The sequence below is a fragment of the Mauremys reevesii genome, linkage group 19, assembly GCF_016161935.1.
Source record: "Mauremys reevesii isolate NIE-2019 linkage group 19, ASM1616193v1, whole genome shotgun sequence".
NCBI classification, from domain to species: domain Eukaryota; kingdom Metazoa; phylum Chordata; order Testudines; family Geoemydidae; genus Mauremys; species Mauremys reevesii.
The window spans coordinates 8,878,046-8,890,648 of NC_052641.1; the positions used below are offsets into that span (position 1 = coordinate 8,878,046).

A 12,603-nucleotide genomic window follows, 5' to 3' on the forward strand; every position below is an offset into this window, starting at 1 on the left:
GATAGGTCCTACATATAAACAAAGCCACAGGATCAATTCCAGAAACCCTTTACTTCATGATTTTTCTCAGATTAACCCTCTCCCCCAAAAATATTCCGATTGAAGTCAATGGGAGTTGGGTTTTCCGCAGGGATTCTGAGATATGGCCTGATGATAGATGGTTTGTGTGCACAGTTACATTTGTGCCAGGTGAAGCATGTCATGGAGAGAGGTACAGACCCTCAGCAGAGATGGGGAAAGACGAGGTTATTACCTCTCACAAAGGCTAAAATGGTGACTCCTTCTGTACGCTGTAGCCCACAGGCTAAGGCCTGGGTCAAGATTTGGAAAAACAACTAGTGCTTAGGAGTGCCTTAAGTTTGGGATGTCCAGCTTAAGCCATCTGAAAGGAGGCTGATTTTTGGAGGTGCTGATAACCTGCCCTCTGATGTTCAGCTGTCTTTAAAGGGTCTCAAGTTGGGCACCAAAAATCACTAGTCACTGTTGAAAATCTTGTCTGCACACAAGCCTGCACTGGTTTGACTAAAGGTGTGATTTTAAACCAAGGCAAGGGTGTGCACGTGTACACACCCACTCTTCTAATCGGGTTACAACTTATTGTGATTTACCTTGCACCTCTAATTTACCAATACAAGCCTGGTTCAAAATCAATGAGTGTCCACATAGTGATTTAGTTTTATTTAAAGGGGGTTCCAAAGAGGATGGAGCTCGGCTGTTCTCAGATGACAAAACAAGGAGCAATGGTCTCAAGTTGCAGTGGGGGAAGTCTAGGTTGGATATTAGGAAAAACTTTTTCACTAGGAGGGTGGTGAAGCACTGGAATGGGTTACCTAGGGAGGTGGAATCTCCTTCCTTAGAGGTTTTTAAGGTCAGGCTTGACAAAGCCCTGGCTGGGATGATTTAGTTGGGGATTGGTCCTGCTTTGAGCAGGGGGTTGGACTAGATACCTCCTGAGGTCCCTTCCAACCCTGATATTCTATGATTCCATGGTATTAAACCAGTGCAACATCTGTGTGCGGACAAGCCTCAAGTGACCTTAACTCCCACGCCCAGGCTCCATCGCTGGCTTTAGATGGCACTTGAGGGCCAGAGAGTTCAGTGTTTAAAGTGATGGTCGAACTCTCCCTACACTGCTGATTTGGAAACTAGAGTAAGTACCACTCTTGCTGGGAGAGTTTGAATGACCCATTCAAGAAACAGCCACCCAAGCTGGAATAAGGAAAAGGCCCTGCTAGAACAGCCTTTGAGAGTTAAATCTAGTCTGTGGGCAGATTGACAGCCAGCTCCATTTTCAATTTGACAGCACGACGTACCATAGGGAGCAATGTACCGTCCCTTCAGAGATTTCCTCCTCTGTCCAAGCACGTGCTTTGATCCATGCTAGCTTGCAATAGGATACAGCCCCAACAGTACCTGTGATATATTCTCCTTCTGCAAAGCCCTGATCAAGTCCTATTATCAGATCAGCAACTGGCTGCTACTGCACGGTAGAGGGAGCCTGTTCCTACCTTTTCCAAGGAGGCTTGATTGGTTGGGTGACCCTCTGACCCAGCCCCAGTGCATATGCACCATTTGCACAGACAAGGACCATTATAGGCTGGAGAGGAATTTGCTCACCACCTCTCGCAGCTTGCAAAGCACACACACAGTGGGAACAGTTTTTAAAAAACAATAAATTACATGTAAAAAGTGAAATGCCCTAAGGATTATGTTGAAAAAATTATATATACACACGGACACACACAACCAAAACCTGAAGAGAGAGTGATTTAGCCACTCGCCAGCTACCACAATGAGAAATGTTCCATTAAAAATATCAACATGCAAACAGGCGCTTCTTCAAGGGGATCAAACAGCTTGATATGAGCCAAACCCTAAATCTAAGTCGGCAGAAAGATCTGAGGTTTAAAGGGACAGTGTCCAATTTTGCCTCAAACTTTTTTTTTTTTTAAAGAGGGGATTTACAAACCTAGAGGACAATCCTGAAATCAGACGAGATAGATAGATAGATAGATAGATGGTTATTATGGGAATGGACGGACAGACAGATGGACAGAAAGACTGACTCCTACACCCATGCAAAAACCTTACTGATGTCAATAGAGTGGCTAAAATTTTTCCATTCGAATTTTTATTCCAATGAAAAAATCAACTCCCTCCCTCCCCCCCAAAAAACCTGAACATTTTTGAAGATGTGTGGTTGTTGTAATTTTCCAGCTTTTGAACAAGATATATTTTTTTTTGCTTAAAATTTTTCAATTATTGATCCCTCTAGCGCTTGCTTTCTTTTTGCCTTCCTCCTCTGCTTCTTCAGTGGCAACACAGAAAGAAGGAGAAAGAAACGGGGAAGAACCAAAAACTGAAATATTTCCGGCTGTAGATTTTTTCCAGGGAAAAGTGGACAAAATGTTGACATTTTTCACTAAAAAATGTAGAGAAAATGAACACTTGCGTGACAAGCACTTATATATTTTTCTACCAGCTCTTGTCAAGCGGGGGTGGGGGAAGGGGGCTGCACCCTAGTGGATCTGGTTGCAGGTTCGGGTCTTTATCTCTATAGAAATGGTTGTGAGAGTTCAAAATAAGTGCCAATAAAAACAAGGTTAAAACAAAAACTAACGCAGCATTGGCCAGCTCCCGGACCAGCGGCACTGGGCTAGCCCGGGAGAATCAGTGCAGGGACCTAACTGCGCGGCCGACCTTCAAGAGGTGCTGAGCTCCTGTGATTTCTCTCAAATTCAAGGAGAAGCAGGAGTGCTCGATGCCTCTCAGGATCAGGCCTTAGAAACAGAAAATGAAACTGACCGTTTGTGCTTTCTCTGCCCCCCCCAGCAAAGCCAGAAACGGCAGACAGGGAGGGAGGAGGAGAGATGATAGAGAAAGAGAAAGAGGAGAAGGTGAACAATCCTCTTGAATCCCCAGCCAAGCTGAGTTCCAGACTGTGGAAGCAAAGCTCTTTCGATTCTCCCGTCACCTCCGACGCCAACATAACACCAGCAACAACAGCCAGAACAACAATAAAATTCCACATAAACAGCTGATCCTCCTCCTTTGCGATGAACGTAGACATACAGAGACCTGTATCCCGTCCTCACAAGCACTCTGCGGTAACCTTTGCTGCAAAGGGAGCTCCACCCTTATTCTGATAGGGCCTACACAAAACAAGAGCGGTGCTAGAAAAGACTCGGCTTGTAAATATAGAGCTTGTTCCAGCTGGGATGTGCCACAGCAGCCCTATGACGTGTTGTCCTGGGACAGAGCCACGTGGAAATGGATTGATTTAGCAACGCAAGGTGGGGAAGGCCCTAGTGGGAATTTCTGCAAGGGCTGGGGGAGGGAACTCACAGTGCGATGGTAAGCCATTGGCCGGGGTCCATCTCCAAGCTGGCCAATGGGGAGAAGGGGAAGGGGAGTTAAAACGTTACTTAAAAGTAGAGTGCTCCCTAGGGACGAGGCCGGCGGGATTCTAAAGTGCGGGTCTCAGGCCCCTGGGAGGCCGGGGCAGCTCTCTGCCTAGTCACGTGTCCCAAGGTTTTCACTGTCTTCCTTCATCTTCAAATTTGATCCTTCAAGAAAACCAACAACCACCAAAAACTACTGGCCAAGCGGAGAGGGGCAGGTCAGATCCCCAGTGCAACCGCAGCTCTGGTCCTGCTGAGCAGAGAGGCTTGAGGCTTAAGGCAACTGTAACATGCGGGCTGAGCGGGCTCTGGAGAAGGGTGGAGAGACTCTGTAGGCTTAGCTTCCAACGCGGATCCCATGTGGAGACTCCAGTATGTCACAGGCTCCTCAGGCGCCGGAGGACGGCTCTGCAGCCCCACGGGAAGCTGAGGGACAGTCTAGTCATTCTTTGGCAAATCAGTTCCCCAGATGTTTGCTGGGGGCTTATCTCCAGATGTTAAGAGAGGCTCAGCCTGCCGGCTCAAGCTGTCCCCGCCAGGCCCCAGAGGTTCTGTCAGAAGAGGCAGGATCCTCTCAGGCGCCCGGCCTTGCTCAGTTCAGAGGTCAGCGACCTGTTCATTTGCTTGGTGGTGAGCTTCATGCTCTTGGCGGCTTCCACGGCCCGGCTCAGGGACCAGTTGAGGTCCTCCAGGTCGTCGAAGTCAAGCATCAGGGAGTGGTGGCGACCATGGGCTTGCTGCCGGGCGGCCCTGGGCTTCAGCTCTGCCACTCTGTACTGGCTGGAGTAATGGGCAGGCAGGCCAGCTGGACCAGGGACTGAGGTAGGTGCTGGTGGTGAACAGTAGCTGGAAAAAAACAACAACAAAGGCTAAATACAGTGCGCTGAGGGAGGACAAGCAAAACCTAGATCATCCCTGACAGGCGTCTGTCCAACCTGTTCTCCAAACGCTGGGGATTCCATTACCTGTTCCAGAGCTGAACTACCCTCAGGGTACGTCTACAATACCCGCCGGATCGGCGGGCAGCGAGCGATCTATCGGGGATCGATTTATCGCGTGTAGTGTAGACGCGATAAATTGATCCCGGAGCGCTCTCCTGTCGCCTGCTGAACTCCAGCTCGGCGAGAGGTGGAAGCAAAGTCAACGGAGGAGTGGCAACCGTCGAACCATCGCCGCGAGGATGCGAAGTAAGTGATTCTAAGATACGTCGACTTCAGCTACGCTATTCTCGTAGCTGAAGTTGCGTCTTAGATCGACCCCCCCAGTATAGACCGGGCCTCAGAGTTAGAAAGTTTTGCCTAATATCTAACCTGAATCTTCCATGCTGGGAACTAAGTTGATTACTTGTTGTCCTACCCTCAGTGAACCTGGAGAACAATAGATCACTGTCCTCTTTATAACAACGTTTTCCATATTGGAACGTTTATGCCCCTCCAGGAGTGGCTGTAGCTTTTTTGCCACCCCAAGCACAGCAGTCAGGCAGCCTTCAGCGGAACGCCTGCGGGAGGTCCCCAGTCCCACGGATTCAGCGGAACGCCTGCGGGAGGTCCGCTGGTTCCACGGCTTCGGCGTACCCGCCACCGAATTGCCGCCAAATCCGCGGGACCGGCAGACCTCCCACAGGAACGCCACCGAAGGCAGCCTGACTGCCACCCTCACAGGGACCGGCAGGGCGCCCCCCGTGGCTTGCCGCCCCAGGCACGTGCTTAGAGCGCTGAAGCCTGGAGCCGCCGCTGCCCCCCTCAACCTTCTCTTCTCTAGACTAAACGTGCCCCCTTTTGCATCCTTTCCTCAGAGGTCAGGTTTTCCAAACCTATCATTTCTGTTCTCTCTCCAGTTTGTCCACATCTTCCTTAAAGCGTGGTGCCCAAAACGGGACACGCTGCTCCAGCTGAAGCTTCTAAGTGCCTAAATCACTTAGGCTTGCCAACGCTGAGTGGAGCAATACCTAGGCCCAGGGTTTTAAAGCTGTTTAAGTGATCTGACTAAGGTCGCGCAGGCCATCTGTGGAAGAGCAGGGAACCAAAACCATTCTCCCAAGTCCCAACTTAGCACCCTAACCACTGGACCACCTTTTCCCTCCACAGGCTCTGCTTTGGCCCTAGAGATCCTAGGCTGCCTCCCACCATCCCAGAAGGAAACTCTGAACATCCCCCCCCCACAGTAACCCCAACCAACGTGGCGTGGGCCGCTCTTACAGTACAGAGGGTGAGTAAGGCACCAGGGGCACTGTTGGGATGTAGTTGATAGCTGTGCCAAGGGGTTGGGCCGCCAGGTACCGGAGGCCAGGCTGCTGCTGCTGCTGTGGCTTCTCGGGCTTGTGACTGAGGCCGGAGCCTTGAGATGAGGCGCTCTCTGTGCCCCGGCCTGTCGCTGTGGAGAAGAACGACACACGGTAAGAGACACCCTGGTATTCGGCATGAATGGACAGGAAACCCACGAGGCTACTTCCATCCCTGGTGCTACGCCACTGACTCCAGGAGTGAGTCTGGCCTGAGGACAAAGAGAGGGCAGGGGATGCACCCCTCAATCTACTGGAATAACTTCCTGGGATGAATCACACCTGCAAGCTGCTGTGCTGGAAAACCCTGCCCTGGGATCTGCAACTGCAGCAAGTGTCAGGTCCTCCGCTGTCAGTGCTCCAGCCCTTACGGGGATGCCTCTGGGTTCTCCCAGACAGCACTGCATTCCCTCCCAGCCACTGCTGGGACTGCAGCAGCCGTGAGAGACAGCCAGCCTGCCAATACGATTGCCTACAGCGACTCCTACTGGCAGAGGCTGGCGCTGCAGCGGCTGTGAGCCATAGCCAGCACTCCAATTCCATTACTTATAGCAACTCCTGCTGGCTGAAGCTGGAACTAGTGTGGCTGGGAGCTTCTCTACTGCTATCCTGTGCAGACATTGCTTTTTGGAACGGTAGAGTTTTGAATTCAGCTTTCAGTGTGGCTGGCCAGTATGTCCCTCTGCTAGATGGGAACCATTCACCAGGGTCACTCCTCAGGCAGAGCAGCTCTTCATAGAACAGAAACATTCAAACAGAACAAACTGGTCACTCACCCTGTGCTGCTTTGTCCCTGGTTTTAGAAAGAGGGGTGCTCCTGGTCCCGTTGCAGATTGGACAGTGCGTCTTCCTTGGAGTGCTATGCTGAGTGGGTCTCACGGTGTCCCCTGAGGATGCACTGCCTAAAAACCACAGAGGACAAACAGTGAGTAAAGTAACTAACTCCAGTAGAAGTACATAGGAGGTTTCAGGCTGTTTGGATTAAGGCAATTTGCCGAAAGTAAAAACTTAAAAAAAAAAAATAAAAAAGTTGATTGCAAAGAATGCTGGGTCACAACATGCAAATGTCATCGTACACCTTTAGCTCAGCAGTGGGTTCCTATCAGCGACAGGACTGCGCCCTCAGCAGCTGCAGGGAAACAGCCTCGGATGTGCAAAAATTCAGGCAAATCACAACTTGCATGCAATGTACTCAAAATGCTGGGTGCTAAATGCAAGTTAATCTTTAGCCAAGTTAAATGGTTCAATACAGGTGGCTGCTAGTCCGGAAAGCTGGTCATTTCTTTGTCTGTTGCTAGCATTGGGAAACAAGACGAACAAAGCAGGTTATAACACAGAGCTTGCGAACAACTGGCTTTAGCACAATGGGAAAACTGCAACATTGCAACAAAGGCCTGAAAAATCCAAGGATTATGGCTGATCTGACAGCCTCATCTTGGCTAGGGTGACCAGATGTCCCGTTTTTAAAGGCACAGTCTCGTTTTTGGGGTCTTTTTCTTATATAGGTGCCTATTATCCCCCACCCCCTGTCCCGTTTTTCCCCAGTTGCTGTCTGGTCACCCTAATCTTGGCAATGTCACCCATCCTGTCGATTATGTGGGGCGCTTCCATAATAATGAACAACACCCACAGGGTCACACGTAACAAAGGACAGAGCAAGTGACCTACGTGCAACTGGGCTGAGTTAACAGTCCAACAGTGTCGGATGCCACATGCTTTGATCTGTACTCGCCTGCTCTCTTGTGGTAGGGACACAGCCTCAAGAGTGCCTGTGCCTCACCCAATATCTGCAAAGCTCAGAGTGGCTACTGGCCAATCCTGCTTCTGCACAATCAGCAGAGGGAGCCGGCTCCCGATACGAACGAGGTCCCTCCACCCCGAGGTTGGCTCTGAGACCCTCTCACCACTCTCAGAGCACATTCCACCCAAAACACATCTGCACGTCAGTGGGGCATGATCTCTGCATCTCTCTCATCAGGGTGGTGTGAGGCTTCGTTATTTCATTGGTTCAGGCCTTAAGTAACTAATGGTTCCATTAGCGGGTATTTGCGAAGCCCTCAGAAATCTCAGGGAGCAGACGCTAATGAAGTGCAAAAGCTTGTTATTTTACAGGTTGTAAATACTAAGCAAAGCAGCTCCGTGGGGTCTGGCCCAAGATGAGCAGATGGGATATTTACCAGCTTGTGTCCTGGTCCCTTGGCAATGGAGGCAGGAAGTGGGGCCCGTGTCTTCCCTCCGTTCTGGGGACACAGGAGCCGATAAGTGGTAGCGCGTCCCTGCAAAATGCAACAAGGGCTGGCTCAGCACCCTTCGCAGAGGGCACCCAGCTGGGAAGGGGGCGGGGGGCCTGAGCTCACATGGCTGGGAGAGGAAGATCCCTCCTGCCTGGTACGCACAACATCAAGTCAGCGTGTGCATGGGGCAGAGAGCGGAGATCTAGTCTAAGAACACAGGGTGGCCCATGGTGTTGCAAGAGAGGCAGCACCAAGGCAGAGCAGGGCCTGGTTCGCACTCACCCACCTGTGTAACGGCCCTTGAATGTCAGCGTCCTCGGAGGGCTCTGCCTGGAGGAGAAGCTTGTCCTGGGCTTCCCATCCCGAGCCCGCGGTGGGGAGCAGTCCGACTCCGAAGCTGCAGAACACCGAGAACACCCGATTAGACAGTCAGTCGCGTCTGCTAGACACCTCGCTAGTGAGTTTCTAACCAGCGAGTGCATTGCCTGCGTGCTGGGGGTGCTGCTCTGTGCGCCTGTTCTCTAGGCACTACGGGACAGCTGACTCTCCCAGCATGCACTGGTACAAGAGCTATTAGGGGGCGGGGTAGGTGTGGTGCCGTGGTGCAAACCCCACTCAAGCATGTGTTGTCATCACCAGGTCAGAGGAGGGAGGCGCAGGTGGGTCACATAACCACAGTTGCGCTTGTAGCAACCACCGGCCCTGGTGTGAATGGAACACCACAGGATCTAGGGTAATGACCGTGAAGAGCTGGGCGCAAGCTGGGGAGTTTGGCTCCAGGTCCTGACTCCAGGAGGGCTGGATCTGGGCCTGCCTGTCACGAACGTTCCCAGGGTGCTCGTATCAGTGCCCACGTGTGTGCACCACAGAGTGCCCGTTCTCACCTCCTGCACGCATAGGAAGGGCCCCTGAAAATCCCTTTTAGGAGGGGGAATTCAAAGAAGAGTAGAAGGAAAAGCAGATCCTGCTGCCTCTGCAGTCTGCTGCCTCCGAATAATTGCTCCTGGATCTGGGTTAATCCCAGAGGGGGTAGGTTCCAATGGCTCTACTTACTTAGGTCCCGTTCAGGCCCATCCCGAGGGAGCGATGCCGACCTCACCCGCCTCGCTGGCTTGATCACTGGAGCCGGCTCCCCAAACTCGCCTGGGCTCCTCTCTGCGGATTCGCTGGGAAAGGGACAGACACAGAGTGAAGTCGAGGGCTCAGCACCCCGGTTCTCGGTGCAGGGGGTTTTAACCACCCCCTCCACCCGGCACTGGGGGGGCTGTGCTTGCACCAAGTGACAGTCACCGCCTCTGCCTGGAAGCATGGAGAGGACGAGCTGCCATGTGCTTAGCAGCCTGCAGACGGGGTCTGTGGGGAGACTGGCAGGACTGCTGGGGGGACTCAGGGCGCTAACACAATCATCTGTCACCCTCTGCGGCCCTGGCTGTCCGTGTGGCTCTGCACGTGGGTGAAATGAGCCTGGCCCACACCTAGGATCCAGGGGAAGCTTGTCAGTCTCCCAGAAAGGTGCACGGGAAAAGGCCCACCCCCCACCTGGCCCTTGTCAGAGCTACCGGCTTTTCACCGTGCGATAAAGGGCCCGATTCTGTCAGCATTACACTAACCTAACTCCCACAGGAGCTATACGGCACCTGTGTCCCCAAAGCGCCAGCCGAGGCTGGGACCCCCCTGTGCTGTCTCATACCTGGCGTTCCCGACTGCCCACTTCCACCCGCCTGGCACTACTTCCTCTCCAACCTGTCACACCCCCCGCACCACGGCTGGAGCGAGAGCCTTCTCCTCACTCAGCTCCCACCGGCTGGAACAGCCTCCCTGTAACCTTCGCAAGGCTCAGCAGAAAACAGGGCAGTTCCACAGGGGGGGGCAGAAATCTCCCTGGGCACCAGAGAGAACCGGAGAAAGAGGCGGCTGTCGGCCAGCCTATGTCACTGAACTCCCGCTGGCAGAGTTTGCAGGAAAGGCACAGCAGGCAACAAGGCCACGTTGTGCTGCACACTGGCACCTACCCAAAGGGGGCTGAGTTCCGGACTTTGGGGCCGTTCCCCACAGGCTGCCTCCTGCTCCGAGCGGTGCGTGGGGATGACTTTCCCTCTGGGTAGCTGCGGGATCGGTGAAAACTCTCCTCCAGCCGCTGCCGAAGCCGCGAGACCTCGTCCTGCAGAGCCCGGATGGCCTGGCTGGGATGGGAAGGGGAATAAAGGATTAATAAGTGCCAGTTACAAGAAAAATGTCCGATCCAGAAGGAAAATGGGGAAGACTCCATTCTCTCCGCCTGTCTGATGGCCAGTCCCATCTCCACTCCTCCCGACTGACTGACACCAGAAATCCTCAGACCCTTGCAGAAGGGACACCATTGCTCATCCCCCTGGAGACTCGAGCGTTAAAAGTAACCACGTCTATAGGCATGTCTACCAAGAGGTGTGACTGCAGCGCGTATAGACACACTGGAGCTAGCTTGAATCTAGATCGAAGCCAGCTTGGGTAACGATAGCAGCAAAGCAGTGTCAGCATGGACTAGCCTCATCCACCCAGGACCTGGGGGAAATACTCAAGCAGCTGACACGGCTTCACAGCTATTGGCACCCAAGCTAGCTGGTGCCCCTGTAAAATGCCACAGGTGCCAAAGACGGTACTGGGCATGGCGAATCCAGGCTGCAATCAAATAAGCCGGCAGCCAGTTACAGCCTATAGGGGCACGGGATTGCCCTTCCAAAGGAACTCTGGAAAGGTGGAGAAACCATGAGGGGGCAACAGCATTTGCTAGGAGACGGAACTCCGAACTTAAACCTGCATCCATGTGCGTCGCTCTCCTTGTTACAGTTCTGCCCCAGTACGCGCATGGCTTGCGTGGATGAGAGAGTGGGACAGGAACTGCGCACACGTTTCCCACTAGAATCTAATCACAGTGCAGCTGGACTCAGCAACGCAACTCCGATCTGAAGCGCTGGACCTGCCTATGCACGTTGGAGTCATGGAGATCAGCCTCGCTCTTCTCAGGTCTGTGGAGAGGTTTTGCTACCTAAGGAGCACGCTGTCACAGAATGCCATAATTGAGGATGGGATTCCCCATCGCACAGCCCACGCCAGCTCTGCATTGGGAATGCTGTCACACTGCCTCTGGAACGATAGGGCTGTCAAGGGAAGCACCAAGCTAAATAGCTATCAGGCAGTCATGCTTACGACGCTTACCCAAGGCCGGATTTTATAGCCAGCTAAAGCAAAGCACTGTTCTCCTGGTGACCAGTACAAACGATATAAAGACACACTGAAGTCAAACTCGGAAGCCTGTCAGGTTGACCCCAGCCATTGGAAAGCAACAGCCCACAGCAGAGCAAGGTGGCAGCAGATTTGTCCTGTCACTGTTAACTGGTTTGTAGCAAGATGAAGCCTGCAATGGTCATGGACAATCTTGTCTGTCCCACATGTAACTGTGTTTGTGGTTCTCGCATTGGTCTGATCTCGTGTATCCGTAGTCACCTTTAGTGTTGGCTGAATCCTCATATGTCGACATCGACGTGAGACTTCATCGGCATCAGACGTACCCTAGAAGGTACTTTCAGGATGCACCAACAGCGGCAGCGGCCGCACCCAAGTTGTCTCCCTTCAGAGGCTTCTGCTGTCTGACTACAGGGCAAGCTAACTGCCACAGCTGCACTGTCACTACGTGACCCAGCGTGGTGGCCCAATCCGAATGAGCCCCGTCTTCCACTTCAGAGGCATTTCACAGCGGGAGTCACTGACATGCAGCCATCCCTGGTGCAGGACAAGACATGAAGAAGACTCTTGTATTCAACTGAGACCATGGGGGAATTTATGGAAGCAGAAGGTACCTGGCTACTCTGGAAACGGGCCAGGAGATGGGTTAATGCGCCTCCTCCTGTGGAAAGAGCCATGGGGCCTCATTGTTCAGAAGTGCTAAGCACCCACAACCCCAGCTGAAGTCAATTGGAGCTCTGGCAATTAGGCCCCGTGGAAGCTGCAATGATCACGAATGGTCAGGAGAAGGATGTGGTGGGTCTCGGGCCAGCTCTCGGGGAAGCAGCATCCATCTCACACTGACCCCCGTCAGCAGGAGAGGGCAAACACCCATGAAGAATGAGCACTGGAGATGGGCAGGACATTTTTGATGTAAGGACATTTTGCTAAAATGTGCTGCTTCATCGAAGCTGAAACGTTTGGTGGCAACAGATCGGTTATGACAACGTTTCTGTCGGGAAACGAGAGACGTGGACTCTCTTCGGGTCTGGCCTTAGAGGTGGGTGACCGGGGTAGCTGCTCTGAGTGCCAACATTCAGACACACCAAATCCCTGGAGTTTTTTTTCAGTTGTTTAGCTTAGGCCTTTTGAGTGGGGGAGGACTGAAAACAGCTTCCACCAAAGCACCCAGGGCCATCTCTGACTCTCTCATGTGCCACACTCCAATAGTGGGTTTCGGTGCCTGTTTTTGGATTGAAACCTGAGCTTTTAGAGGGTGTGTGATGGGGTGGGGAGAGGGCACTTGGTGGCTCGGTGGTTAGAGCACTGGCTTGGGAGGTAGGAAATCCAGGATGATCTTGGACGAACGACTCTACTTTGAATCAGCCACAGCAGGGACTGCGCCCTAGTCACCAGGCTACCAACCCGCCTTTTCCTGCCTTGACACACCCCACCCCACACCATTCCAGCCTAGAGCTCAGGTTTC

The 12,603-nt window shown here is 52.7% G+C and overlaps 1 protein-coding gene across 3 annotated transcripts in view; it reads right to left on the bottom strand.

Moving 5' to 3' along the window:
- Positions 1 to 896: 896 nt before the first annotated feature.
- The window catches only part of AKNA (AT-hook transcription factor), a 66,397-nt gene continuing 54,690 nt past the window's right edge, over positions 897 to 12,603 (bottom strand). For all 3 annotated transcript variants that reach the window (XM_039506632.1, XM_039506630.1, XM_039506631.1), the window contains exons 16-22: positions 9,929 to 10,099; positions 8,970 to 9,082; positions 8,203 to 8,313; positions 7,860 to 7,958; positions 6,459 to 6,584; positions 5,600 to 5,774; positions 897 to 4,247 (exon numbers count right to left, since the gene is read on the bottom strand). In XM_039506632.1, coding sequence (XP_039362566.1) covers positions 3,956 to 4,247; positions 5,600 to 5,774; positions 6,459 to 6,584; positions 7,860 to 7,958; positions 8,203 to 8,313; positions 8,970 to 9,082; positions 9,929 to 10,099 — 1,087 coding nt within the window. In that variant the 3' untranslated portion in view covers positions 897 to 3,955. The remainder of the gene's footprint in view (positions 4,248 to 5,599; positions 5,775 to 6,458; positions 6,585 to 7,859; positions 7,959 to 8,202; positions 8,314 to 8,969; positions 9,083 to 9,928; positions 10,100 to 12,603) is intronic.